The sequence below is a fragment of the Peromyscus californicus genome, unplaced genomic scaffold (assembly GCF_007827085.1).
Source record: "Peromyscus californicus insignis strain IS unplaced genomic scaffold, ASM782708v3 Scaffold_8__1_contigs__length_139910024, whole genome shotgun sequence".
NCBI classification, from domain to species: Eukaryota; Metazoa; Chordata; class Mammalia; order Rodentia; family Cricetidae; genus Peromyscus; species Peromyscus californicus.
In genome coordinates, this window is record NW_026294606.1 from 64,170,046 (window position 1) to 64,195,916 (window position 25,871).

The following is a 25,871-nucleotide window of genomic DNA, read 5'->3' on the forward strand; positions in this document are numbered from 1 at the left end:
AAGGGAAAGAAGACATTAAAGGAGTTTAATCCAAAGGGTTTAGTGATGAGCTTCTGGGAGGGATGGGGTGGAAGGATGTCAAAGAAAAATCAATGACAGATAACTCCCAGGTCTCTGGCTCGTGTACCTGCATGGATATTAACAGCAGCCAAAGAATTACAAAAGCCCTGTTTGCTTATTTGTGGTGCTGGGGACTGAAGTCACAGCCTTAGAGTCTGCTGGGTCTCTGAGCTATACCACAGCCCCCAGAACCTTGTCTTGATAAAGTCAGGTAATACGCAGGCACCTGGGAATGCAAACGTGTAAACTTGACCAAGGAGGCAAAACTTTGGCCCTAGTTCTCAGGTGGCTGCCCTCTCTGGACAGATAATCCTGAGGGCTACTAACAATCCCAGGGATTGTTGGACCCCTTCCAGGGACCTGGATCTTCTCTTAGTATGTAATAGGAGGCAGACAGCTCAAAATGCGCATTCAAACATTAATGGGGTATGACTACATTTGTTTCTAAGCTAGAAGGTGAGTGAAACCTTTTCCTTCTGAATTCCACAATCTTGAGGCAATCAACAAATTCCATTCCTCACTCTCCCCATCCCAGTATGGAATGCACCACTCACTTGCTTTAGCAGAGCCAAAGGACAGAGTCAGGGGTAGCTGGTGATAATCTTACTGTGCTCACTGTTGTTTGGGTGTTTATTATACTGTTGTATCCAGTTCTGTCTTAAAGAGGCTGAAATAATGAAAAACTCAACAAAAAATGATTAAAAGCAGCAGAAAAGAGGTTAAAGGAGTTGTGTTGTTTCACTAAGAAGTAATAGTTACTGAGTGATTTAATTATCTTCAAATACACGAAGGGTGTTATGAGTAGGACACTGCTCTTTATCAACAAGGAGAAAAGCAGACTGAAGAAACAGCTTCCAGGCTAGAGGAGGCCCTGGATGGTCCTGAGGCTGGCCTTTCCAGGTCGTAAGTGCTAGCTAGCATCAGTGCGCAGAAGCCACTATACAAGAGGCAACAATGAGAATACTTTCCTGTTGGAGATGATAAACGTCCTGAAACCAGATAGGGACGAGGGCTGCACAACACCCCGAGTGCTTTTTAAAAACGTGCTTAAAACTCCCCACATTTTTCAGGTAATGGCATGCTAAAGCAAATACAAAAAAAGTTGAGCTTATCATTGGGAAGCAGTATGCTGACAGAAATAGTATAATGGCCTAACTATTTCCTCTCAGACACCTGCACAGGCTGGTGAGGGACCATGTCTTGGGGGAGACTAAGCTATAAGCTGTCAAATGCTAGTAGTGAGGAAAGGGCAGAGAGAGACAGGCTCCTCATGTCTACAGTGCAGTTCTTTCTCACCACAAATCTCAGCCAATGAACTGGAAGAAAAGGAATTTGAAGTAGGCTCTGCTATGAGAGGACTTGAGATTAGCACCTCATTCCAGGCTCATGTTAACGTGCAAATATTATTGAGGCTCCCAACAGGCATCCCTCGGGTGGGGGTAGGGGTGCTTACCAGGAACATGCAAGACTTAGGTTCCAACTCAGCAAAACATGATCTGAGAAGCAGCAGCTGACGGGAGAGAGCAACGGTTTTCTAAGTGAACCCTCTTTTAAACCACAGTCTTTAGTGAAACCCCAATACATAAAGACGAGCGCGCTCTGCTGAAGAGGCTGTGCTAGGTCCCGGCTTCCTGTAAGGCCTTGGAGGGCACTCAAGAACTAACTCCAAGGGCTCCACACAGCATAGTCTGAATGCCACTGAACAGGAAAGAGGCAAAAGGGGTCACAGATTATTACACTGGTGAGTCAGATACTTTGGGAAGGGCATCTAGACTCCAAATATGCTGTCATATGTTTGAGGGCTCCACCAAACTGAAAACTAGACAAATGACACAAAGATAATTCACAAGAGGAATGCGTGATTTGCTAAATATTTACATTTTTATGTCTCTGATGATTAATATAATGAAAATTAATGTGAAATTCATTATCCTTTAATTTGGCAAATATCATCTCAGAAAGCCCATTTTTGAATAGGGGTATACCTATCTTAATACGCTCCTGGTAGGTATATAATGTGGTAAAACAAAACAAAATACCTTTTTGAAGTGAAATTTGGCAAGCCCACTTATAGGAATTAATCCTACAAGAAACAGTTCAACAACCATCTATGACAGAGTGCTGACAGGATAGTCACTGTAGCATCATTTCCTTAAGGAAATACTAGGGACAACCCAAACGTTATTGATGGAGCATTTATAGAACGTCATTACAGATAAGTAGGGAGTGAAACAGACCATTGCATAAGAATCTGAAAGCATGTATGAACTCCATGAAGGCCATGTTCATAATGACCACATTCATTACTGGATAACCAGGACCTACAACTGCCTGGCTGGTTTAAGGTAAGTAATAATTATGAGAAAAATAAATGTAAATTTAGTAAAGTGAAAAAAATTGCAACACATGATGAAGTAATTCCATTTTCCCTCCTGGTAATACATATACATTTCCAGACATGTATTTCCACAAACATTATTACTAACATTGAGGGTGCAATGGTGATGGGATCTTTCACTTTTTACCCCATTTTCAACTTCACAAATTTTACCTTTCAAAAGAACTTTCAAATATGCATTGCTTTTTTGAAGAAAAATTATTTAAACCCCCCCCCACTTGGTATCTAAGTATAAGGTAACTGGTAGCAATAGCTTTGGGAATGAAAACATGATGATGGAGTCAGGCAGAAAAGACTGATGTAGTGAGGGAATGAAGCAAAGAAAGCCAGGAAAGGAAGGTTCTGGGATGTTGTATATTTTGCAACACATGGAATATGTGCTTGAGATCATCTTCCATTGAAATCCCATGTACGTTCTGTGTTTTATAAAGGAATATGTATGTATTTAGGGGAAATAATGTTAAAGCTACTTTTTATAGAGCTTTTACTATGGCGTAGGCCAAGAGTTCTCAACCTGTGGGTTACAACCCCTTTGGGGGTTGCATATCAGATGTATATCCTACATATCATATATTTACATTATGATTAATAACAGTAGCAAAATTAGTTATGAAGTCGTAATGAAAATGATTTTATGGTTGGGGGTCACCACAACATGAGGAACTGTATTAAAGGGTCACAGCATTAGGAAGGTTGAGAACCAGGTCCTAGGCCCTCTAGCAAGTATTCTCTTCAGGAGTGTCCAATCTCTAGTCATTACAACATGATATTATTATCTAAAATATATTAAACAGCATGCATGGTTATCCTGAGATGTATAGTGGCAGCAGAATCAGACACACCTGCTCAGCCCAAGAATAAGCAGAGAGTTTCCAACTTTGTATCTGCACTTTCCTCAGGAGAAACTGGAGGAAGTGTTAGAGAACTGAACTGGATGTAGCCAGGTTCTAGGTCCACGGGCTTCACTACATGCCAGCCCACTCAAGTAGATAATAAAAGGCAGAAGGAACTCTGTGCCAAGTTCACAACGTGTAGCGTTCAGGGAATTGCCGTCACATAATCTGGATGCAGCTTAGTACCTTGGTCACGTCATTATGTCAACATATGATGGTAACCATGGAATCCTTATAGGGCCACCTTTATGCGTCTGACTTGGCTGTGCTACTCCAGACTAAGAACAATGAGGCTCATACATTTCTTTTTAAATTAGAAACTTGATTCATATAAATCTGTTACTTTTATGAAAGACAAATGTTTTATTGGGAAAAGTAGAATCTGAATGTACTTATGTTAGTGATTCTATGACACATATAGCAAAAAGCTGATAATACACATAGGACAAAAATAACAAGATTGTAGATTAAGAGCTGTCTCCAATTCCCAGCACTGTGAAGGCGAAACAAACCAAAAGCAACAATAAACACACAGAAGCAACAATAAAAATGAGATGCTCCTGAATTCCTATAGTAACGTAAATAAAAACCTTGCCTTCATTCAGTAAAAGATGAAATATTCATAACTTACTGTTTGGAAAGAGACAGTCTTTTCAATATAATTTGAAATGCTGATCCTCTAATCTACTGTACAGAAATCTTCTGACAGAGCTCTAATACACAAGTGCAAACTCTGTTTCCCAAGATGTTAATTTCCGTATCTACATCATGGATCAGTTAAATGTGAACATGACTGAGTACTGGCTGTATTACATTTCTTTAGTAATTAGAAAATTTAAAATATTGCAAGTTAAGTACACATGCTATCATGAAGTTTTGTTTTCGATGTAAATAACATAGATGATGCTGAAAACAGGTCTCATTTGCAGGCTTTTTCTTTAAAGAGCTCATGAATTCGAGTAACCTTGCACCCAAAGGCACCTGGAGGGTGGTAGCTTTCCATGAGTGAGACTAGTAGGAAATCCCTAGAGTTAAGCAATGGTAGCTAAAATGAGTAGCTTCCAAACTTCCTGACCATGGTTCAAGTAAGAAACACATTTCCATGACAATCTAGATTATGGATAGCACGCACACAAATATGATGACAGTTTCATGAATTTCATTAATTCATTATGCTTGCATGCAATGCACTTTGATATTTTCTATTTATAAATTATTATTATTACTACTACTGCTGCTGTTATTGTTCTCAGTGCTGGTGATAATCCACTAAATTGATATCACAACCCATTTCTATGTCAAAACCACTGGTATGCAAAACAGTCTTTAATGTATTAGTTTTACAAGAAACCTGTTAGGGTATCTTCCTGCCCTTCATGTTCTTTCTGGAGTTACTGATTCTCTCTGGTCTCCACTAACCATCTGTATACAGAATTCCAGTGCAGACTTTACTTCAGAGCCCCAGACCCATATATTCAATCATCTATTAGACAGTCTCTCTTAGACATCTCAAAATCAATCTTTATAGCTTTATTTTGCTATGACTGTCCCTATCTCCAATCCTTAGCAAATGGTACCAACTCAGCTGTCCAAGCCAGAAACCGGAGAACTATTCCTCTTCTCTCCTACCCCTCCAGTCATCGAATCATTAAGTTCTGTTTCTTGTCATTTTTCAGTTACTTTAGGATGCTTCCCCATCACTACCACAACTCCATTCCTATCATTACTTGAGGCTTCTACCCAAAAGCCTCGGTGCCATTTTTCTTGAATCTATTCCACCCTGACGTTAGTGGGCTCTTTCAACAATGCAAATCTAATTATTCTCCCTGCTGCTGTGAAACACCAGAAACTTCAGGATGAAGCACCCGCTCCCCGACATGGCTCACCAGCCTCCCTCTCTGGCCTCCTGGCTCCTTTCTGGAGTCTTGCTTCCTGCCACCTCTCCCCTGATGTCTATGGCTGGGCATTCAGGTCTAGCTGCACACTAGAATCCCATAGGCAATGTCTGCCTCCCTTCAGAACAACTCAATCAGAATCTAATTAGTGACTGTCACATCCAGCCAGCAGGCCACTGCTTTAACTACAGTGAAGGGCTTCCAGCAGTTCTGAAGCTCCTCCATGTCTCAGCTTCTACTTAGGCCATCATCTCTCTGAATGCCCAGCCCCACCTACACGTTCCATCTTTAGGTCTCAGCTAAAAGGCCACTTTCTTTCTTTCTTTTCCTTTTATTGAAAACAGATTTTTTTCCCCTCACATAATGTATCCCGATTATGGTTTCCCCTCCCTCTACTCCTCCCAGTTCCTCCCCATCCCTCCCATCCAGATCCACCCCCTTTCTGTCCCTCATTAGAAAACAAACAGACTTCTAAGGGATAATAAAATATAATAAGATAAAGCAAAAACTAACACACAGAAGGAAAAGAGCGCAAGGAAAGACAGAAGAAACACACACAGATACAGAGACCCACTGGTTCGCACACTCGGGAATCCTTAAAAACACTCAACTGGCCGGGCGGTGGTGGCACATGCCTTTAATCCCAGCACTCGGGAGGCAGAGCCAGGCGGATCTCTGTGAGTTCGAGGCCAGCCTGGACTACCAAGTGAGTTCCAGGAGAGGCGCAAAGCTACACAGAGAAACACTGTCTCGAAAAAACAAAACAAACAAACAAACAAAAAAACACTCAACTGAAAGAAAAGGCCACTTTCTAAAGGGCCATGTTCCTGGCTACTCTGGAGTCCCTGCTGCTCTAAGTACTATATCTATATCTGCTCTAAGTATCTATATCTCAACCCAGTGGGTTTAACATCTCTTAGTCCGGCATTAGTGGCTGTTCAATAGACTGCCACAAAATGAATACAAAATAAATTATATTAACAGATATGTTGGGAAGATTCAGTTAAGGAAAGCTTTAAAAAACTGATCTAGAAGAAGTAAACTGGTGGGGACTGGAGAGGCGGCTCAGTGGTTAAGAGCACTCTGACTGCTCTTCCAGAAGACCCAGGTTCAATTCCCAGCACCCATACGGCAGCTCACAACTGTCTGTAATTCCAGTTCCAGGGGACTCAACACCCGTGGCAAACACCAATGCACATAAAATAAATAAAAATAAATAAATTAAATAAAAAGAAGTAAACTGGCAACTGTGGCATCTTTGAAAGAACCTCTCCTTTCTATTGAGCAAGTATGGGATGGCAAACAGGGCCACTGGGTGCCTCTGCCCCATCTTGTCTTAGGGAAGCTTTTCCCAAGGGGTATCTGTCTCTTCTCCCTGGTGCATCCAAGGTGGAAGATGTTAGAAAGAGTTTCCTCTAGTTGACAAATAAAGAATGGCCAAAGTAAACCAGGGGGAATGGGGTCAGGTGGGGGTCACACATCTCTGCTGTGTCCAGCACCAAGCTCTCCCTTCCAGAGGAGCATTCAAAGGAAGAACACTGAACTTGGGGAGAGATCCTAAAGCCAGCGTTCTGTGGCAGCAGCTCCCCGGCCATGGTTCATGCAGTGCATATTAAGGTGCCCATTAAAGTCTGGCTGTAATCGAAAAAATTATATATGTGCGATGAGAATGAGGTAGTACTAATGGAAGACCCTTAACTTCTGCCTCCCCTGACTTTGTACTTTTTAGTTGTATCTTAACCTTGCATTTTTGTGGGATTCTGTACATTTTATATATAGGCATAAAGTCATGTTTGAGATATAATTCCATTAACCACATATGCAACTTCATAGTGTATTATGCTGCATCAACTTTTTCTGTAAAAATAAATTGTTAAGAATATTATTCCTGGAACAGAATAAATTCTTGGAATTACTGAGTAACTTATGTACCATACCACTGTTCCAAGAACACATTACTTATTTTATCATGACAAAGTAAAGTTATTAATCTTCTGGCTTCCACTTCAACAATGAGAAATGCTGTAAGATGCACAGACACCTGCATTCCATTTCAATTCAACTTTATATCATCCATAAACATCTCTGTTTTGGACACCTCATCCAAACAAATGCTCACAGCATACTCTATGTAGCACTCGATTTTATGAAACTATAAAAGTTCCTTGCTGTTAATTACAGAGACAAATGTCTCATCACACATTTGGTTACTAGATAGCATAATTAGTTTTCTCCATTAACCTTTCAGATATAAAATTTGATTTCCAAGTAAAAAACATTATAAAACCCTTGGAACTCAAATAACACAGTATATTTGTACATGCTTGGAAAAAAATTTAATACTCAGAGAACAATTTTATGGGTTCTTATTTACAAGGATACTGATTGTCTGGAATAGGGAAGAAAACCTGTCTCAACTTTGCAATGATTTTAAAAACATTGTCAAGTACAGATGTAATAAGCTATCCTTTGTACAGAAAGGAGGCACAGTAACCTGACCATCAAAAGAATGTGGCCTCCATCTCTCTCTGTTCATCACAGTCTCTCATCTGTGAGACAGACAGACAGAGAAGGATAAGACAGCAACCATACCACCAAGGGAAGAGTGTTCAGCCGGTTAATGGTGACGGGACAGTGCTGTGCCACATAACAAGGTTTCCATGAAGAAACCACAAACGAAACAGTGGACGAGACTGGATTAGGTCACAGTGTTGGAGCATCCTAGCTTTGTAAATATGTCCTATGACTGCTATACAATGACAGGCTTTCCCAGAGCTGCACAACTGTCGGGTTTTTTTTCCCCAGTTCAAAGCTAAATTGCCCGCAAATAACTTATCCCACACCATGGCCAGATAAGAATTATGCTGTAAGTCACATATGTAGGAGGCATGTTTGACTGTTCTAACATGTGGCTAAGATCTACTGACATTTATGTACAGTTACACTGCCAACATGTTAAGGATCGAATGAAGGCTTCTGTACCACTCCAGGGGACACTCCTATGCAAGAAAACTGTCTCTGCTCAATGTATTGTCTCACTCAGACTAGCTGGCAATTGGTAGAAAACTATAGTTAACATGTTTCAACGTGGTACTCATTCACTCAAGAATGGTTATTAAAGCTGGTGGTGGTAGCACACACCTTTAGTCCCAGCACTCGGGAGGCAAGGGCAGGTGGATCTCTGTGAGTTCGAGGCCAGCCTGGTCTACAGGGTAAGTTCCAGGACAGCCAGGGCTATACAGAGAAACCCTATCTCAAAAAACAAACAAACAATGGTTATTAAGAGCCTGTCCTGTACCAAATATTGCAATAGGAAAACAGTAAGGATTTATACTCAGAAGTCTTGCCCTTAAAGAGACTTAAGCTGAGCCTGGAATGATAAATAAAGGAGGACCAGACAGAAGGTGGAAAAGGTCACTCTAGACTGAGACCAGCAGTGGATCTGCCCAGGAACACGCACTGCAATATTTGAGGGCACCTTCACAGTGATGTGAGTATCTATGGCCATGGAGGTAGAAGGTTAACACACAGGGTTCCAAACAGCATCCTGTTTCAGAGGGATAGGTTGGGGATGGAGGGCTCTTATTAACCTAGTGAAATAGGAAACAACTCTATTAAAACTAAACATCACATTGTTAGGGTTGACATATTTTACTTATGAAATGAGAGTTCCAGTTAGTTAATCAATGTGTCACCAGGGTAAGAACTTTTAAGAGGTCAAGGATTTGAGTAACAAGTTTTAAAGGGGACAGTTTTACTTCAAACCAAGTTTAAAATCAGACTCTTCTTTCCTTCATTCTTCCATCAGCTGTTGATGTTCTGGGCAGAGCTGACCCTTAGTCTACGATGTAGCAGGAGAGGTCTATGAAGAAACTACTTATGTTTCTACTTTAACAGGGATCCCAGGAATGCTGCAGGGCAGAGGCAGGGGAATGCATGCTGACTACCTAGAGGAAGCTTCAGGAACGACAGAGAGAATCAGGGAAGAGGAAGATGGTTGGCAGTGAGTGGTGAGAAGGTGCATGGCCTACTGCCTGAGGAAGCAGGCCCGTTATAAGAGTGAACAGTGGCTGGGCCAGCTGAGGACTGACTGAGAAGGGCAGTGTCGGGAATAAATGGGAAGGAGACATGGTTTGTGCTGGGGACCATATCACGCTAAGGTGTGGGCCTTAACTAGAAAGCATTAAACGAAGGGGTAATATCAGGCAGGGGAGCAAGTCAAAGTGTGTGTGATACAGGAAGGAAACTAAAGGTGTCCCCTGGATCAACTACTCCATGTGTGGGCTTCTGGCATGCCCAGGCTGCCTCCCCTGCTGCCGCTGCTACATCCCTGTCCAGGTTGTTTTCTCTTTAATAATCAATACTTGTAAGAATGACAGGTTTTCTGTATCAATGTCCTATGTCTATTTTTAACTTAGAGATGCTAAATACATTGTTCCAAAATCTTTACTTTTCTTATGGAAGTCCGTGTGCTTCTTTTAAAAGTATAAGCATTTTGTCATTGGAAGTAGGAAAGAGAAGCTATCAACGTTTCAGAGTCTGCCCTTTGAGGACATTTTTAAAGGAATCACAATCAGTGCAGGACAAGTAAAATGTGACGTCTACAGTTCTCATTTAGATAGCAGTTGTTGAAAGACACAGTCTTTCTGAGAAAGGCAACCTTCCCCAAGACAAGTACTGCCCCCATGTGGGTCCTCAAGAGTGGGTGCAGAGGATGTCAGCCTCATTTGTCCCTTGTAGGGCACCCATGGGAAGTGTGACTTGAGCAGCTATGCTCATGGCCTCTGTTCCCCCAGAAAGGTAATGGCTGATAGGCTTATTGTTAGAATTGTATACTGTATGGCTTTATTTTCTTTTAAGTTAAAAACGTGCTTTGTGTGGACTCTGAGAACTAGACACAGTAAGCCCCGGGTTTTAATGGGCAAGTCTCATCTAGGGCACTTTGCCTCTATGAAGTGGTTCCAAGTCACAGCAAGGTTCAACACAAGGACAACACGTGACCCTTCAACTTCAGTTTTCAATATGTTACTGGCCTTTACATGCAAGGTTCTCTCCTTTTGAACTTCTCTAGATTTTTTTAAAAGAAAATATTTCTAATTGTATCTCACAGACCAACATCAGAAAACCCAAATTTTAGCTTTAACATGTGTGGTGGTTTGAATGATAATGTCCCCCCATAGGCTCATACGTTTGAATGTTTGGTGCCCAATTGGTGGACTGTTTTGTTTAGGAACGATTAAGAGGTTTGGTCTTGTTGGAGGAGGTGTGTCACTTTGGAAGTTTCAAGCCAGGCACAGTCTCACTCCCTCTCTGTCTCCTGACTGAGGGTCAGGATGTAAGCTCTCAGTTACTGCTCCAGGACCATGCCTACGGCCACTACACTTCCCATTGCCATGATCACGGACAAACCCTATGAAACTGTAAGCAAGCCCCCAATTAAATATTTTGTTTGTTTGTTTGTTTGTTTTAGAGACAGGGTTTCTCCATGTAGCCCTGACTGTCCTGGAACTCACTATGTAGACCAGGCTGGCCTTGAATTTAGAGATCCGCCTGCCTCTGCCTCCCAAGTGTGGGGATTAAAGGCCTGCACCACCACTTCCCAGTTAAATACTTTCTTTTATAAATTGCCTTGGTCATGGTATTCCATCACCGCAACAGAACAATGACTAAGACAGCATGGTGGATTACAAGGACCTCTGCAGAGAAGTTCTGTGAGACACTAAAGTTGAGTTCACCAGCTCTTGCAGAAGTTGCAATGGAGTAGTGCATTTTAAGATGACTCTTCTTCGGTTTGATGTAAGAGCATCTGATACGTCCATGTACTGATGAGTATCCAGAGACTGACCAGGCATGAGCCATTACAATCCCAACACTATTCTCAGTGCTTCTGAGGATCGGAAGAGGAATCCAGGCCACGCTTGCCTCCAGGATTGGACAAGCTACATCAGGACAGATTAGGAGAGGTGGTGAAAATAAACCAACAGTTCGATGTGACAACTGTTAAAAACAGGGCTGGGGAAGGCTCTGCACGGTTACCTAGACCACAATAAAGCCAGACACAAAGGTAAAGATGAGGCAGTACACGGTGAGCACTGGAAAGGACTGATGTTGATCTCTAGTAGTAAAACATTCCAAGAAAAACACTTGGACGTTGGAGGAGATGGGGGAAAGGAGTAATACAAATTACGAGCACAGTGCTTCCCAGTCTGAAAAGATATTATTTAGGATTCTATATGCTGAAGAATCTGATGAAGTAGTTTGGCAGGCAGTATTACTTTATCACAGGAGATACAGAAAATTCCTCAAGAGTTTTACTCAGGTGTCATTAATTGTTTTAATTTTATTTTTAAAATGTGTGTGGGTGTTTTGCCTGCATGTATATCTGTGCACCGCATGCATGCAGTGTCTGTGGAAACCAGAATAGGAGGTCAGGTCCCCTGGAACTGGAGTTACAGAGGGTCATGAGTGTCATGTGGGTGCTGGGTTCTCTACAAGAGCAGCCAGTGCTCTTAAGCACTGAGCCATCTCTTCAGCACCCCACCCCCACCCCCAGGTGTCATTAACTGCTAACCTGAGATCAAACCGAAGTTTTCTGAACCGAAGTCTGCTTTTTCTCTCCTGTGCTATAACCGAAAAGGCTTGTGGCGCAGGCAACATTGGAAGCGAACTTTAAACACCGTCAGGACAGCCAACATTTCGACAGTAGTCTGGAGACGGGACAAGGCATGATAGGACAGTGGAGACCGTAGAAGCAGCCACAGGGCAGACATTAGAACGTAAGGAGCTTCAGGGGGTATGAGAACAGACCAGTCTGACACAGAACATGTTTTCAATGAGCGTAAGATAGAAGAATGGAAAGGTGAGCTAGGAAGACAATGAGCAGGAAGATGAGGAGGAGGAGGAGGAGGAGGAGGAGGAGGAGGAGGAGGAGGAGGAGGAGGAGGAGGAGGCACACTTTCTCCACAAAGCAGAAGCAGAAAGAGTCTGGCCAGCCCACATTCAAACCCTGCTCTTGTTACCAGCTCCAGGGCGAGTAAACACTGCTACAGACCCACTTCTTCATCTACAAATGGACATGTCTTCTCAGAACCAGTGCGAGCTGAACTAGGAACGTGTGGAAGTACACACAGGAGACCATGAACACCCCCCTCTTCCTCAGTGGCTCCTGAGCTTCTCCAGCTCTGAGCTATCACGACCTCCTACCTGGGGTGCCCCTCTTCATCTGCACAAGTCCCACTTTCTGGGGAGCAGGCACTTGGAGGCAGGGAAGTGCTGGCAGGATTCGACTATGGCTGCTGAATGCTCAGTTAAGAGAAACAAACTTGATTCTACCGACCCTGCAGAGAAGAGTCACTCAGTTAGAGAAGCTCACATGAGCAGAACAGGGAGCGAGGGAAGGATGAGAGGCCGCTCTGCCATGCCAAGAAGATCTCAGAGCGGCTGTCTAGAGACCTGATTTTAAGTATGGTCAACTGCTAACCACTGTATGACTTTATGCAAGTCACTTTTATCTATGAGTTAAGTCTCTCATTTGTAAAATAGGCGAGGACCAAGTCTATTTCCCAGTCCAGTAGTGGTAGTAATTATGTGATTAATGAAGGACGTGAGATAAGACTAACTACAAATGCCCTCCTACTCCAGGTAGCCAGTAGCAGTTTAGGAATGACCAAGTCTGCACCCAAAGCTACAATGTATCTAATATACACAGGAGACTTGCCGGCAATGAAGCAGGTTGCCAGTGTTTCTGAAGCCTCTGGGGGAGCCTAGAGCAATCACATTTTGGTGCTGATTGCCATTAGAAAACATGGAGCTCAAGGTTTACTGAATGATGACTGCAGTACTCCAACAACCTAGAGATTCAGGGGACCATAGGGGGCATGTGAGGTGCTCTGAGTCTCCTTCACCCTTCTTGGGGCAGCTCTGCTTTCCTTTCACAGCAGTGCATGCTGGGGGCCCTGCAGGGGAGTGCATCTGAAAAAGCACACCATGTGGTCAAGGGCAGGATCTGGGGGAGACACTGCTTTACATCCTAGTTCTCTCACTGAGCAACTCTATAAACATTCAGATTCTCTGACAGAATAGAATGACAGTACTTTTATTAGGACAATGAATGGAATAACATACAAAGTTCTTAGCATTATATTGCACCTGGCTTTTGGTAAGTGGTACCTACAACTGCCATATTCCTAGCACACAGAGATGCCCCCTCACTGCACCATCCAGGAAGAGGAGCAGATATGAAAAGGGGCGGGTACAGAGACTGTAACTGGGTGTGGTTAAACTTCTGCTAAGAAGAGTAAGTCAATCATTTTAGATCCCCAATGCTGGTATTTAAGGGGTCTGCCTTTTTCCATTTTCCTGGTTCCCTTGCTCCCGAGGTTACATCCAATCCTTGCCCTGCTATATGATGAAACATCAAGAGTTCTCTCCTTTGGGGATGGCCCCAGGCAGTACTTTTCGAGGCCACCCACGAACTGAGGGGGACCCAGGCTATCTCGTCCCCAGGGAGAGCGGCGGTCCAGGGAGGAGCACTGCACTGTGGTCAGGGACTAAGTTCCTGGCTTGAAGAGGTGTACGGAAGTCTCAGCGTGTTCTCCCGAGGGAGATTCTGGAGCCTGTGGTGGTAGGGGTGGTTCTCATCAAGAAAGAGATTACAAATTCAGAGATCTGGAGCCCCAATCAAACGGCATTACTAACAAACCATGTACTTCTTCTGCTGAAACCTGTGTTACTGAATGAAACATAGAAAAAACCAAAACAATACAAACGGGGGTTGGTACAAATGCAAATGGAGCTCCAGAAATATTTACTAAATGAACAAATTAATGAGACTTGAACACCTGAAGAAGAAATATGCCTCAGATTTATACACCACAAAAATAAATCTGAATTGAAATCTAAAGTATAAAAAGAGACTTCAGTTATATCACCGTTACAAAGTAAATGTCTCATTAAAAAGTATCTTCTTACTGTTAAAGCCTCAATAATCCTTGACTTGGCTTGGTAGAGGGGACCTTAGGTTCTGTCACTAGTGGTACATGTTGTCTGTTTTTGCTCTTTTTGGGGACCCACCACCCAGCTCCCAAGTAAACACACATGGAGGCTTATTATTAATTATGAATGTCTGGCCTTAGCTTGGCTTGTTGCTAACCAGCTTTCCTGAACTTAAATTATCCTATCTATCTTTTGCCTCTGGGCTTTTCTTGTTCTCATACTTCTGTAAATCTTACTCTTAACTCTGTGGCTAGCCCCTGATGTCTTCCTCCTTCTCTGGATCCTCCTTTCTTGATTTCTCCTTCTATATATTCTCTCTGCCTGCCAGCCCCGTCTATCCTTCCTCCTGCCTAGCTCTTGGCTATTCAGCTCTTTATTAGACCATCAGGTGTTTTAGACAGGCAAAGTGACATGGCTTCACTGAGTTAAACAAATGCAACATAAACAAAAGTAACCCCCCTTAAGACAATATTCTACAACAGGTACATTCTTTCACTCTGAGCTTTAGTTCTCGTTATTATGGGATAATAACAACTCCCCTGATTATTCTCAGAAAACAGGGGAATCTACTCTCCAAACTAAAGTACAACACTCACTTAAGGTCTAACTGTAAAGATACCTAGCCGCTTATCACTGTGTTGGCCAGTACCACCCTTCTCACCAGGAATCTTCTGCCTATGCAAATCTCTGTAGTTCAAGGTCTAGCTCCCCACCCCACCCTTCCAACTAGCTCTTGTTCCTTTCCCTGTTCCTTTCAACTGTCATTTAATCACCGTTCAGGAAGAGAGAGACACACAGTACAGTGTTTAAAGCTCAGGCAGAATTTGCCCTAAGTCCTATCAAAAATGAGGATGATGACGCTGTTACAGATGTGCTGTTACAGATGTGCTGTGAGGAGTAAACGAGACCATTCATACAAAGAGCCTTGCAGACTGCTCTCAAACCTCCACGGTGTGATTGCTGCATACTGCACCTCATTGCTTCCAGAACTGTCTTATCCCCACATCCCTCAAGGGACTTTAGTCCGCAGAGAAGGGTCCCTGTCCTATTCATTTCTGATCCCATTCACATTCCAGAAAGGGGCTCGGCCCACAGTATTTCCCCCACAAGAAACACTTGAGTTCCCCTTCAAACAGTGCTCAAATCTTCACTGTAGTTTCATAGAGCTAGCTTGAGAAAGTCAAAGTCCACAGGGTAAAGTTGCCTCTTATAACCCTTAATCAAATCAAAAACATGTGAGTAATTCCCAAAGCACTTATACAAGCCATCATTCTTGGGCGCTACTTTACCACGATGATATGTTACACTAGCTAGCTGCCTAAAAATATTCCAAAGAAATAGATTTGATGTGGGAAGTTCTGCCAAACTAGGGGCTCTATTCCCCTGAGACACGTATTTGAATTTTATAGATGCAGAGCATTACAGAGAACACACATGTCTGAATACAGAAAGTCCGATGTAAATCATGGTACTGTATGCTAGTACTTTTTTTTACAGGTGTACAGTTCTCAAGTATTTAAGTATCATACTCTCCTAGATCCACACCCTACGAATAGGCTTCTACAAATGAAATAAGCCTGATATAAATCTATGTTTTAAGAAGAGTAACATAAACTGTAACATAGTCAACAACACAACTCCTAATTTCAGATATTATCTGGAGCTATTTCTTCCTCTGAAATCATGCTTCCAAATCATCTGCACTTCTTTTTAATTGACCTGGAGGGTCTTTGAGAACCACAATGGGTACTTACTCAATCTCTGAGCCGTTGTTGTCAAAAGCCTTCTACAAACCACTTTCAAGATGAACTCCACACCTGGTTTTTTAATGATATTCTTTTATCTTCAATTCAGATAAGGAAGAAAGAAGATTTGCCCTGTCCAAGAGCTTGCATTTTACTGAATTCCAAGTACCAGCACCCTGCTATTCTCCATCCTTTCTTTCAGCCTCACAATTCATTACTATCTAACATCACCACTATTTTTCAAGCAACTAATAGGAAGGAGTTTCAAAGAGACCTTTGCTGCACAAGAACTGAATCCAGAACATGATGTTCCACTTACATGAGAAATGTAAAATTTCTACCAGAAGGCAAATTCATTTTCTCAAATGGCTAAATCAAGTGGTCCTTAAGGAACTCCTCTGACCCAGGTTAGAGCTCTGAAGAGTCCGAAATGTGGTCAGTGCTCCCAACAGTCAGTTGGTGCTGGGAGTGATTGGTGCTGGTCTCGGGAATAGTCTCTGCCTGACCAGAAAGAGCTGAGGGCCTGGGATGACCCTTCTGGTACGAACTGCTCACGTTTCCCGCTTTCCCCTTTGTGAGTGTGACTTCTGCCTGGTCCTCTGTACCCTTTGCTCCCTTTCTCTTCCTTAGACCAAAACAGAGAGGATGCACACTACACTCTTGAGCTGTGAAAAGGTTTTCATCTGAAAAACCCACCAATGTGGGTCTCAGCAGCAATCCAGCCACAGGCATCCCCATCCCCGGTCATTGGTTCCGGCCCTTGCTCTCAAGCCCTCTTACCTGACTTTCTCACATATTCTGCTTCTCGGTTAGGCAGTACCTGGCCCTCATTCTACCACCTGGGGTTGTACAGAGTCCAGGATGGGCACAGTTGAAGCTAAATGTCATCATTTACCTGCACTTTGCCTTGTTAAGCACTTTTAGAGGAAATAACCTAGACAGTTTGATTTTTGGCTCAAAGGCTGCAGATAACAACTGTATATGTAAGATTCTTCATGTATGTGCTTTACGCTCATGCTACACCTGGCAAACAGGCTACCCTTTTGGGTACAGGGAACACCACTTGTCAGAAGGGTTAGAGGAGGCTGCATTTGCTGTCTGACCCTGAGGTAGGTAAACCAGGAAGGATGGTGGCAGCTCTCTTGTCTGACCACAAATGTTAGTGAGAAGGACACAGCCAGGAAACAAAAAAGCTGTTCAGTAGTACCTGGCACTATCAGGAGGTGGTTAGGCGGACAATCGCACTTTTATCCTCCTTACGCTTTCTGACTATAGATTTAATTTAATTTTGTCATGGCAGGATTAGCAACCAGGCCATAGAGGTGAAGGGACATTATAATAAGACAGCACATTAATCCTCTATCCCACCCAAGGCAGAAGCAAAACCAAACAAATAGCAGCTTCCTGGAAATTGAATTTCTGTTATCCAGATGTCAAAGATGTAATACCCCAATTACACAAACTATTGCCAGTGAAGCATGCCAGCGAATATGCAATGTAAATGGGGTGAGCACCGAGCTACAAAACTGCGCAGTCAGCATCTGGCTCCGTGACTGAGTGATAATTAGCACTGTGTGTAGACACTAATAAACATTTATGTCTGAAATTACAACTTTTAGCAATGTTAATAAGGGATATATTGGCAATCTGTAAAATAAAAGGTCTTGAAAAGAATGTCATACATTAAGCAATGGCAGACATTTCCCGTTCTTGCACAATCTCTCCCTCCTACCCTGCCCCTGAAATTGCAAATGGCCACGCCATGCTGTTTTGCTAAAAAATTAATTGACATAGGAACCTACCTAAAAAAATGGGTTGTGTCTCTTTGGTCTCCCCATTAACATCGTTGTTGAATTCTGAGATCTTATACACCTCATGGTGATAATCTGGCACGAGAAAATAACTGAAAATTAGAATTTTAATGACTTCAAGAAGTAGGAATAAGCAATTAAAGACTCCCGTTCTCTATATGTATAATTTATAGGTACATTTTCAAGAACTCTCGCAGAAATTATAGTCAACAGTAACCACTCAAACTTGGCTCACTGCAAAGCACACAAACTTGAAATATTACCTTGACTTTACAAAACAGCTACACTTGGTTACAGTTTTCACAGGAAATTTTGCCCTCAGATACCAATGATCAGGTTTCGTTTCTTTGAGACAGCAAATATATTTGTACGAAAAAGAAAAGTCTTGCCAAATTGTAGGCCTGGGGAGTTTTCCAAATTCATTTCCACAACCCATTTTTGTGAACATATCAATGGTAGCATGCTTCAGAACTTCCTCTTTACTCAGTTTACTACGAAAATCTCGGCTTAAAAGCACATTAAAAAAAAAAAAAAGATACTGATGCTTTATTTCAAAAAAGGTACACTTTGAAAAGAAGCAAGATTTTTTACTTTTCACATAAGTGAGTCTTTTGCATTCAACTACTGCACTTTATTGAACATGCCATAGTTTATCTTGCAAAAAAAAAATTGAACACTGCACAACAGAATCAGGCTCATCATAAAAAAAGAAAAAAAGCAAAGGAAGAACTTGCTATGTCAATCAAATTTTCCAATACAACATCTTAGAATCTCCTGTGGAAGCTACAGCACTTTGGTAATGTAGTTCTTTACAAAGCGGGATCACTCGGGTATGAAAACGGAGGTCTCTTTTCCTCAACTATCCAAGCTTTGGGTGGGTTTGTTTGTTTGCCTTAGATGTCACAGGACAACACAACAAAACTACCCTCTCTTTTAAGATAGAGTAAGTCCTCTGAGGTCATAAATAAGAAAGCAGCCTGATTCCTGAATGGAGCACATTGTATCAACTGGGCTATCACACATGGACAGATTTACTAAGTACAAAAACCGAGTAATCAACATCCTTGTTGGTGGGGTGGGGTGTACCAAGAAAGAGTAGCCAAATATTTTGAATACATACACTATTTCAGGCCTCTATCATTAAACAGTACAAAACTAAATTAGGGGAAACACAGATGAGCAGATCCTCAAAATGTCTATAATTAAACCATTTCCAGACTAACCAAAAGTGGGCTTTCTAGAATCCTCATTTCAGCTTAGCTGAGTTTGAAAAACTTGATGGCTTGAAATCACCCTCCAATGTCCATCTGTTTACACGTGACTTCTGCAGGTCCTTGGAACAATCACGTGGCTCTCTACTCTGATGCCAACGCTAGATAAAAATCACTCAGGGAAAGTAGACAGGTTCTGTGATTTGGCTTTGACCTCAAGTTGATTCAAAGATATTTAAAGAGGGAAACAAGTATTAGGACTTGTGCCATTACTACAGGAAGGGGGGGTCACCCCTCTCATTTATTAAGGTGACACACGACATTTTGACAGGTGTATTCCTTATCTTGAGTTGTCATCATTTTTTAAAAGACTCCAATCAGGAAGATAGCTTTGAACAAGTAACAGAACCCAGAGGAGACACTATTCAACTTTCTCCTCCCCGGACAAAATAAAGGCATAAAGAGTGTGCTGTACACCTGTTAGTCAGCAGGACCTAGTTGGTTTTTTTCTTTCTTTCTTGTAATGACACTTGTCTGACTGGTATGCAAGCTAGTCTTAAGACACCTTTCCACCCAAATCACTCAACTAGAAAAGATGCTGCATGTCAACAATTTCTGTTTTGAGCTTGGATCCCTAATGAGCTGATTCTTCTTAAAAAGAACAATGATCATCTTCCCCCCACCCCCTTCTCTTTGCGCGGTGGGGAGAAAAAAAAACGAAAACAAAAACAAATCCCAGTATATTGCTCGGCCTGCCGGCCAGGCAAACCCTCAGCCACCCCAGCCCAGCGGCGGCCGCGGCGGCGGCGGCACCCCCGAGCGGGCTCGGCTCCCCGGTGTCATTGTTTGCTAATTTCCTGACGTGCCCTCCGACTTGTTTACCTTCAATAGCACCCCGTGGGTCCCCTCAGGCACAACTTTGCCCGCGGCGGGGCGTGTGCGGCCCGCGGGGCCCCGGCTTCGGGCGGGGACGAGGGGGTCGTGGCGGGCGCGCCCCCGGCGTGGAGCCCGCGGGCGGCCGGGGCGCGCGGGGCCGAGTGCGCGGAGCGCGGCGCCGGCTTCCCGCCGCTGTCCCCGGGCCGGCCGCTTACCTCGGCTCACCAGTTTGAAGCTCTGGGATTTCCTGCTTCTTTTCCTCTCGGAGAACTCCATGGTGCGGGCAAGGTGGCGGCGCGGCAGGAGACCGAGGCGGCGGCTGAGGCGGGCTCGTGTCACCGCCGCGGAGCCGCCGGGACCAAGGTCCGCGTCTCGATCGGCGGGGAGGGGGAGGCCGAGCGAGGGACGGGAGGAACCACCGCGAGCCCCGGCCGGGGGCTGCGGGCGCGGGCTCCCGGGCGAAGTTGTCCCCTCGCGCGGCGCCGCCTTCCCGGTGTCTTAGGCGCCCCCTCGGTGCCCCCTCATGCCGCCTCGCTCTTTCCCGAACGCCGCCCGCCGCAGCCCAACTTTCCGCGGGGAGCGGGGCCGGGCGGGGGCGCGGAGCTGCGGGGTGCTCGCCGCGGCCCGCCTGGGCTCAGCCTGCGGACGCGGCCCGGGGGACGCGGCGAGCCGAGGGAGGGCGGCGGCGGCGGCGGCGGCGGCGGGTGCGGAGCGGCGGCCGGGGCGCTGACCGCCCCCGCGGGAGGAGGGGCCGCGCCGGCGGAGGGGGCGGCGCCGCCGGGACCCCGGGGCCACCTGCTGGCGGAGCCGGGCCGCCGCCATCCCCCGGGGGCCGCCGCCGCCGCTGGCCTCGGCCGCACCGCGCCCCAACGAGGCACGGAGGCCGCGGCTCAGCGTCCGTGGCGGCCCGGGCCCACGGAGCTGCCCCCGGGCGGACGCGGCGCTCTGCGGGGCCTCCCTCCGCCGCTCCGGGAGGCGAGCTTGCCTTTAGAAATAAGCCAGGGATCGCGGCTCCTCGGTGGCCAGCCTTCGCTCTGTCTTGAGAGCCGGGCGGTGCCAGGGCCAGACACCGATTTTAGGCAACTTTTAGTAGGGGGTGAAGAACTTACCCATCCGTGTTCTGCAAGCAAACGGGAAGAGATCTGAGAATGTGCTGCTGAGAAGACTATGGGAAAAGAGTGAAGTTCGATTCTTTACCCCCATCCTGGGGGCTGTAGGGGGAAGTTGCATGCTAGGGGTCTGCTTGGAATGGGGCTTGGGGGAGGGGAGTACAAGGGGCGAGGAACACAAGGGGTACAGGCTCTTAGGGAAACAGTGGTCATAGCAGGTGCAGGGGACTCTGCCACTGGACGCAGAAATGCCAAAATAATTGACATCCACAGATGGCCGTTGGTAGTTTTATGTAATATTCTTCCTTGAGGAGCTAAGAGTGCACTCACCGTAGGCGCCATTTCTTACAACGTGTTTTAAGCGGGAATGGAAAAGATTTTTATACCATCTGGGAATGGTCGTACGGGAACATGATCTGACACGCTGAAAAGTACTGCCTCCAAACCTACGGTTTCTAGACCAAAGTACAAAGGGAATAAAGGGAAGGGCTGCTGCTCCAGCATCGGTAAGGTCAGGTTGCTCTAAAGAGTAGAGAGGAAAAGTGGTGGTGGTGGTGGGGGGTGTCTTAATGAATGAGGTGAGCGGCTCTCAAATGAGACAGCCATTCAAAAGCCACTCTGATGTAACAGTGACATTAAGAGCAGGACTACCAAGGGAGGGGAATGTTGGAAGCAACCAGTGCACACATACCTGGGAATAAAACCAAGGAACAAGGATCAGCAAACCAACTGGAGACAAGATAGACATAGGATGGCAAAGTTGGTTACACCTGCTGTCCTGGGGTCGCGACCTAGAGCTTTCGTTCAGCTCAATAAAACAAATCTAAGAGATGTTTTTTTTTCCCCCTTCTTTCCTACTTCTTTTGAAATTATATAGAGGCTGAGTCCTTTTCCCAGAAAAGTGTATGGGAGAAATGAAATTGTGTTTGGTGAAGTTCTTAGTTATCTTTAGAATTCTAAGAGGTGGTAAAGGGATTAATATGATAACGATTTAAGCAATTATACCACTTGGTTCTTCCCCCACCACCTCCCTTTAAAACCAGGATTTTAAAAACCTGAAGATGTCCGGGATGTTTTTAAAGTAAGAAAACATTCTACACCTCATCTGGGACCCAGTATTGTGTGTGTGTGTGTGTGTGTGTGTGTGTGTGTGTGTGTGTGTGTGTTCCCTTGTCAAATTTTATCCCAATAGCCACAAGGCTGACTACTATGCTGATTGAGTAATGCTGAGTATTGTTCATGCCTTGGAGCATAAAATAAGATTTTATTATACTTGAAATATGATGAAATCACTGAAGGTGTCATCCCAGGAAACAAATCCCTAAGGAGGATATTAACAAATTATCAACTTTAAGTACAAGTGGAAATGTGAATTCTACCTGCTGAAGGGAATATTCTTCATTAAGTTAAGGCAATATTTTTAAGGGAATATCTAAAAACAGTGGTAACTATTGTCCCTTTTGACCAAACTCTCTGAAGATGGTTGATGTGTAAAGGATATGAAACAGCCTGTCATATTAAATTTTAGAGAAAATCAACAAATTTTATTTATTTTCTACTTGGTACAAACCACTGTGGCTTTATCTAACAAATTTATAGGGCCATAGTTAGTATTAAGAAATATTAAGCTGAGATTGCCTTGAGTGGGTAGGTATCTATAATAGTCTGCTTTGGTTAACTTAATAAAATACCACAGACTGCCTGACTTAAACAAGAAATTTACTTTATCACTGCGAGGATTCCAAGGAGTCCAAGATCAAGGTCTGATACAGTATGTAGCAAGCTTTCTTGTCAGACTATCTTTGGACCACCAGCCCCAAAATAGTGACTCAGAAACTTCTCATTAATTATGAAAGCTCAGCCTATAGCTTAGACTTGTTCCTAACTAGCTCTTATAACTTAAATTAACCCATTTCTATTAATCTACCTTCTATCACATGACATTACCTCTCTTCCATCTTGCACCTCCTGTTTCCTCTCCACATCTCCTGGCGTCTCCTGCATACATAGATTCCTCCTCCTCTTCCTCTCTCTCCCTGGAAATCCCACCTAGACCTCCTGCCTAGCTATTGGCCATTCAGCTTTTTATCACACCAATCACAGCAATACATCTTCACATAGTGTATAAATATCCCACAACAACAGTGTGTTTCTGGGGAGGGCTCTTTTCCTTCCTTGTAAATTGCTGCCTCTTTTGCTGTGTGTTCTCAACTGGTAGACAGGTCTCCCTTTTATTTAAAAACAAGTTTTAGTTTTATTTTATTATTTTATGTTTATAAGTTTTTTGCCTGGATGTATATATGGGCACCATGTGTGTGCCTGGTGCCCACAGAGGTCAGAAGAGGGCCTTAGATCCGCCAAAACCAGAGTCATGGGCAGCTGTGAGCTTCCGTGTGGGTGCTGGGAATCAAACTTGGGTCCTCTGCAAGAGCAACCAGTGCTCTTACTTGCTGAGCCAGTTCTCCAGCCCTCTTTTTGAGGAAAAAGAATCTAATAGAGGCCACAGAATCTATTGCACTAGAGCCCTGCACTTTTGACTTCTTTTAACCTTAATTATCATCAATTAGAGGCCCCATCTCCATACCCAGTCCTATTAGGGGTTGGAGCTTCAGCATACGGATTTTGAGGATCAGAAGTGTTTATTGTGTTTGAATATAGTGTCTGAGTTGAGGTGTCCTGGCAAACCCTTTAGATCTTGTAAGGCCATTGCTGTGCTCAGTACTTACAAGTTCCCAGAAACTTCAGAACTACAGGTTTACATGTTCCTGGAGCTGGGGAAGACTGCAAATATTCCATGACATCATGCAGACCAAACATCTTATTATATGACCATTCCAAAAGCCAGTTGCTTATAAAGATTAAGCATAGGTTTTAATCTTTGACAAAGACAGGTAATTTGGTCAGATAACATTAAATAACATTAATTCTTAAAATTCTCTGAAAACTCTGTCCCAAGAAAAATAAATAGCATTATGAATTTTTCAATTTTATTTAGAGCTCTCTTGTCTAAAAAGATATGTAACACAAGCCATATGTATAATTTGGATTTTTGTATTAACTACATGAAAAGATAATCAAATTAAATTCATTTCATTAATACATTTTACTTAACTGAGACCATTAAACTATTATCATTTTGACATGTAATCAGTAGAATGTTCTTGAAATGTTCTATAACCTTTTTGTACAAATCTTTCAAACTGGTATGTGAGGTGTATTTAATACTTGGAGATCAAATCAATTCAAATTATATAAACTTCCAATGCTTGATAGCCTCAGGTCATCAGTGGCTGCCTTACTGGACAACTTAAAAATGGGAGGAACTGCAAAATTTGAACTGGCTGTGTATACAGATGTGACTACAACATGGTTAACCCTTCAACTGTTACCTTGACCCTCACACAGAAAGAAATGAGTGAAACATCATCGTCAAACTTGAGCTATTCATATCCTTGGATTTTCTGGAACTGAAAAGATAGTTCCTAAATAGGTTCTGGGAATCCTTAGTATCAATCTTGGCTTTTCAGTTTTATGACAGTCATTCATCCTACGAATTATAGACAGAATAGATAACTCTACAGTGCCCCATGTTTCTTCTTTATTCTTGGCCTCATACAAGTTCACGTTCTAGTTTACTTTTAGTGATGGTAATTTAAAATAATGGAGAAAGTATTAATAAGAGATTATATCAGTGAAATGGGATTTGGGGACTTTTGTTTCAAAGTGTTACCTTATGTTTATGTTTCTTTAGGAACTCACTGTATTTATATTGGATCTAATGCTCTGAATCATTCTCCATGTTTGGTTATATTAATGCACCAGTTTTGCAACCAAAGAAAACCTGTTTTCCTAAGATCATTGGTCTTGGTGATATTAGGATGACAGTCCAGTTTCCAAAATCTTAGCAAGTGAAGGTTAGCCTATCATTGTCCCATGTCTTTAAAGTTTTCTGTTCTTTTTTCCTTAACACAAAGCTTATGTGGACATTTCAGTTTATTTTACTAATATAAATATTCATGTACTCACCACCCTAATGAAGACATGGAACTTCCTAGACATGCAAACAAGCTCCCCTGAGACCCTCCTCAGTACTTCCATCCCCGCCCTGGGAGACCACAGTTCTAACTTTTGTCCCCGTAGCTTGGATGTGCCTATTGATGGACTTCATGTTTGTGAAATCATGGATTACATACTCTATTGATCTTACTGCTTCTGCTTAACATGTCCCAGAGATTTACTCCTCTTGTTGGCTGTGATTGGTAGTTCATTCCTTGCTTTGCTGTTGTACATTGTTTTATTAGAGGACGACAACACTTTTAAAAACCCATTCTACTCTGTTGATGGATATTATTCATTTTTGCCATGGCTTTTGGTGCATATAAACATACGTTAGCTTATGTATATATGAATAGAGTTGCTAAACTGTAGTATATGCATATTTTGAGATTTAGTAAATTGCAGTTTTTCTAAGTAGTCTTTTCAGTTTGCTTATTTGTTTCAGATATTTCCACTATCAGTGTGAGAGAGTTCTAGTTATTCTGTATCTTTGCCAACACTTCGAACTATTAGAACTCTTTATTTTAGTTGTAGGGAGGTAGTGGTATATTGTTTTGTTGGGATGTTAATTTACATTCCCCAGTAATTAACCAGTGATGTTGAGCAAATTTTCATATGCTTATTGGTCATGCAGGTGTCTGGGTTTGTGTGTGTGTGTGTGTGTGTGTGTGTGTGTGTGTGTGTCTGTGTCTGTGTCTGTGTCTGTGTGTGATGGCTGTTTTTATTAGTTTGAAAGATTTTTTTCTATATTCTGGATAGGAATCTTGTAGAATGTTTGTATTATAAATGGCCTCACCAAATCTGTATCTTATATTTTTATTCT

The 25,871-nt window shown here is 43.2% G+C and overlaps 1 protein-coding gene across 6 annotated transcripts in view; it reads right to left on the reverse strand.

Annotated features, from left to right (window-relative positions):
* Positions 1-20,543, reverse strand: part of Bend7 (BEN domain containing 7) — an 87,663-nt gene extending 67,120 nt beyond the window's left edge. For 4 of the 6 annotated variants that reach the window (XM_052728198.1, XM_052728196.1, XM_052728195.1 and 1 more), the window contains exons 1-2: positions 20,099-20,543; positions 17,788-17,871 (exon numbers count right to left, since the gene is read on the reverse strand). In XM_052728198.1, the coding sequence (XP_052584158.1) occupies positions 17,788-17,871; positions 20,099-20,159 (145 nt within the window). In that variant the 5' untranslated portion in view covers positions 20,160-20,543. Of the gene's footprint in view, positions 1-17,787; positions 17,872-19,889; positions 19,909-20,098 lie in introns of those variants that run through there. The other 2 variants (XM_052728197.1, XM_052728194.1) reach the window with 2 other exon arrangements.
* Positions 20,544-25,871: the final 5,328 nt, after the last annotated feature.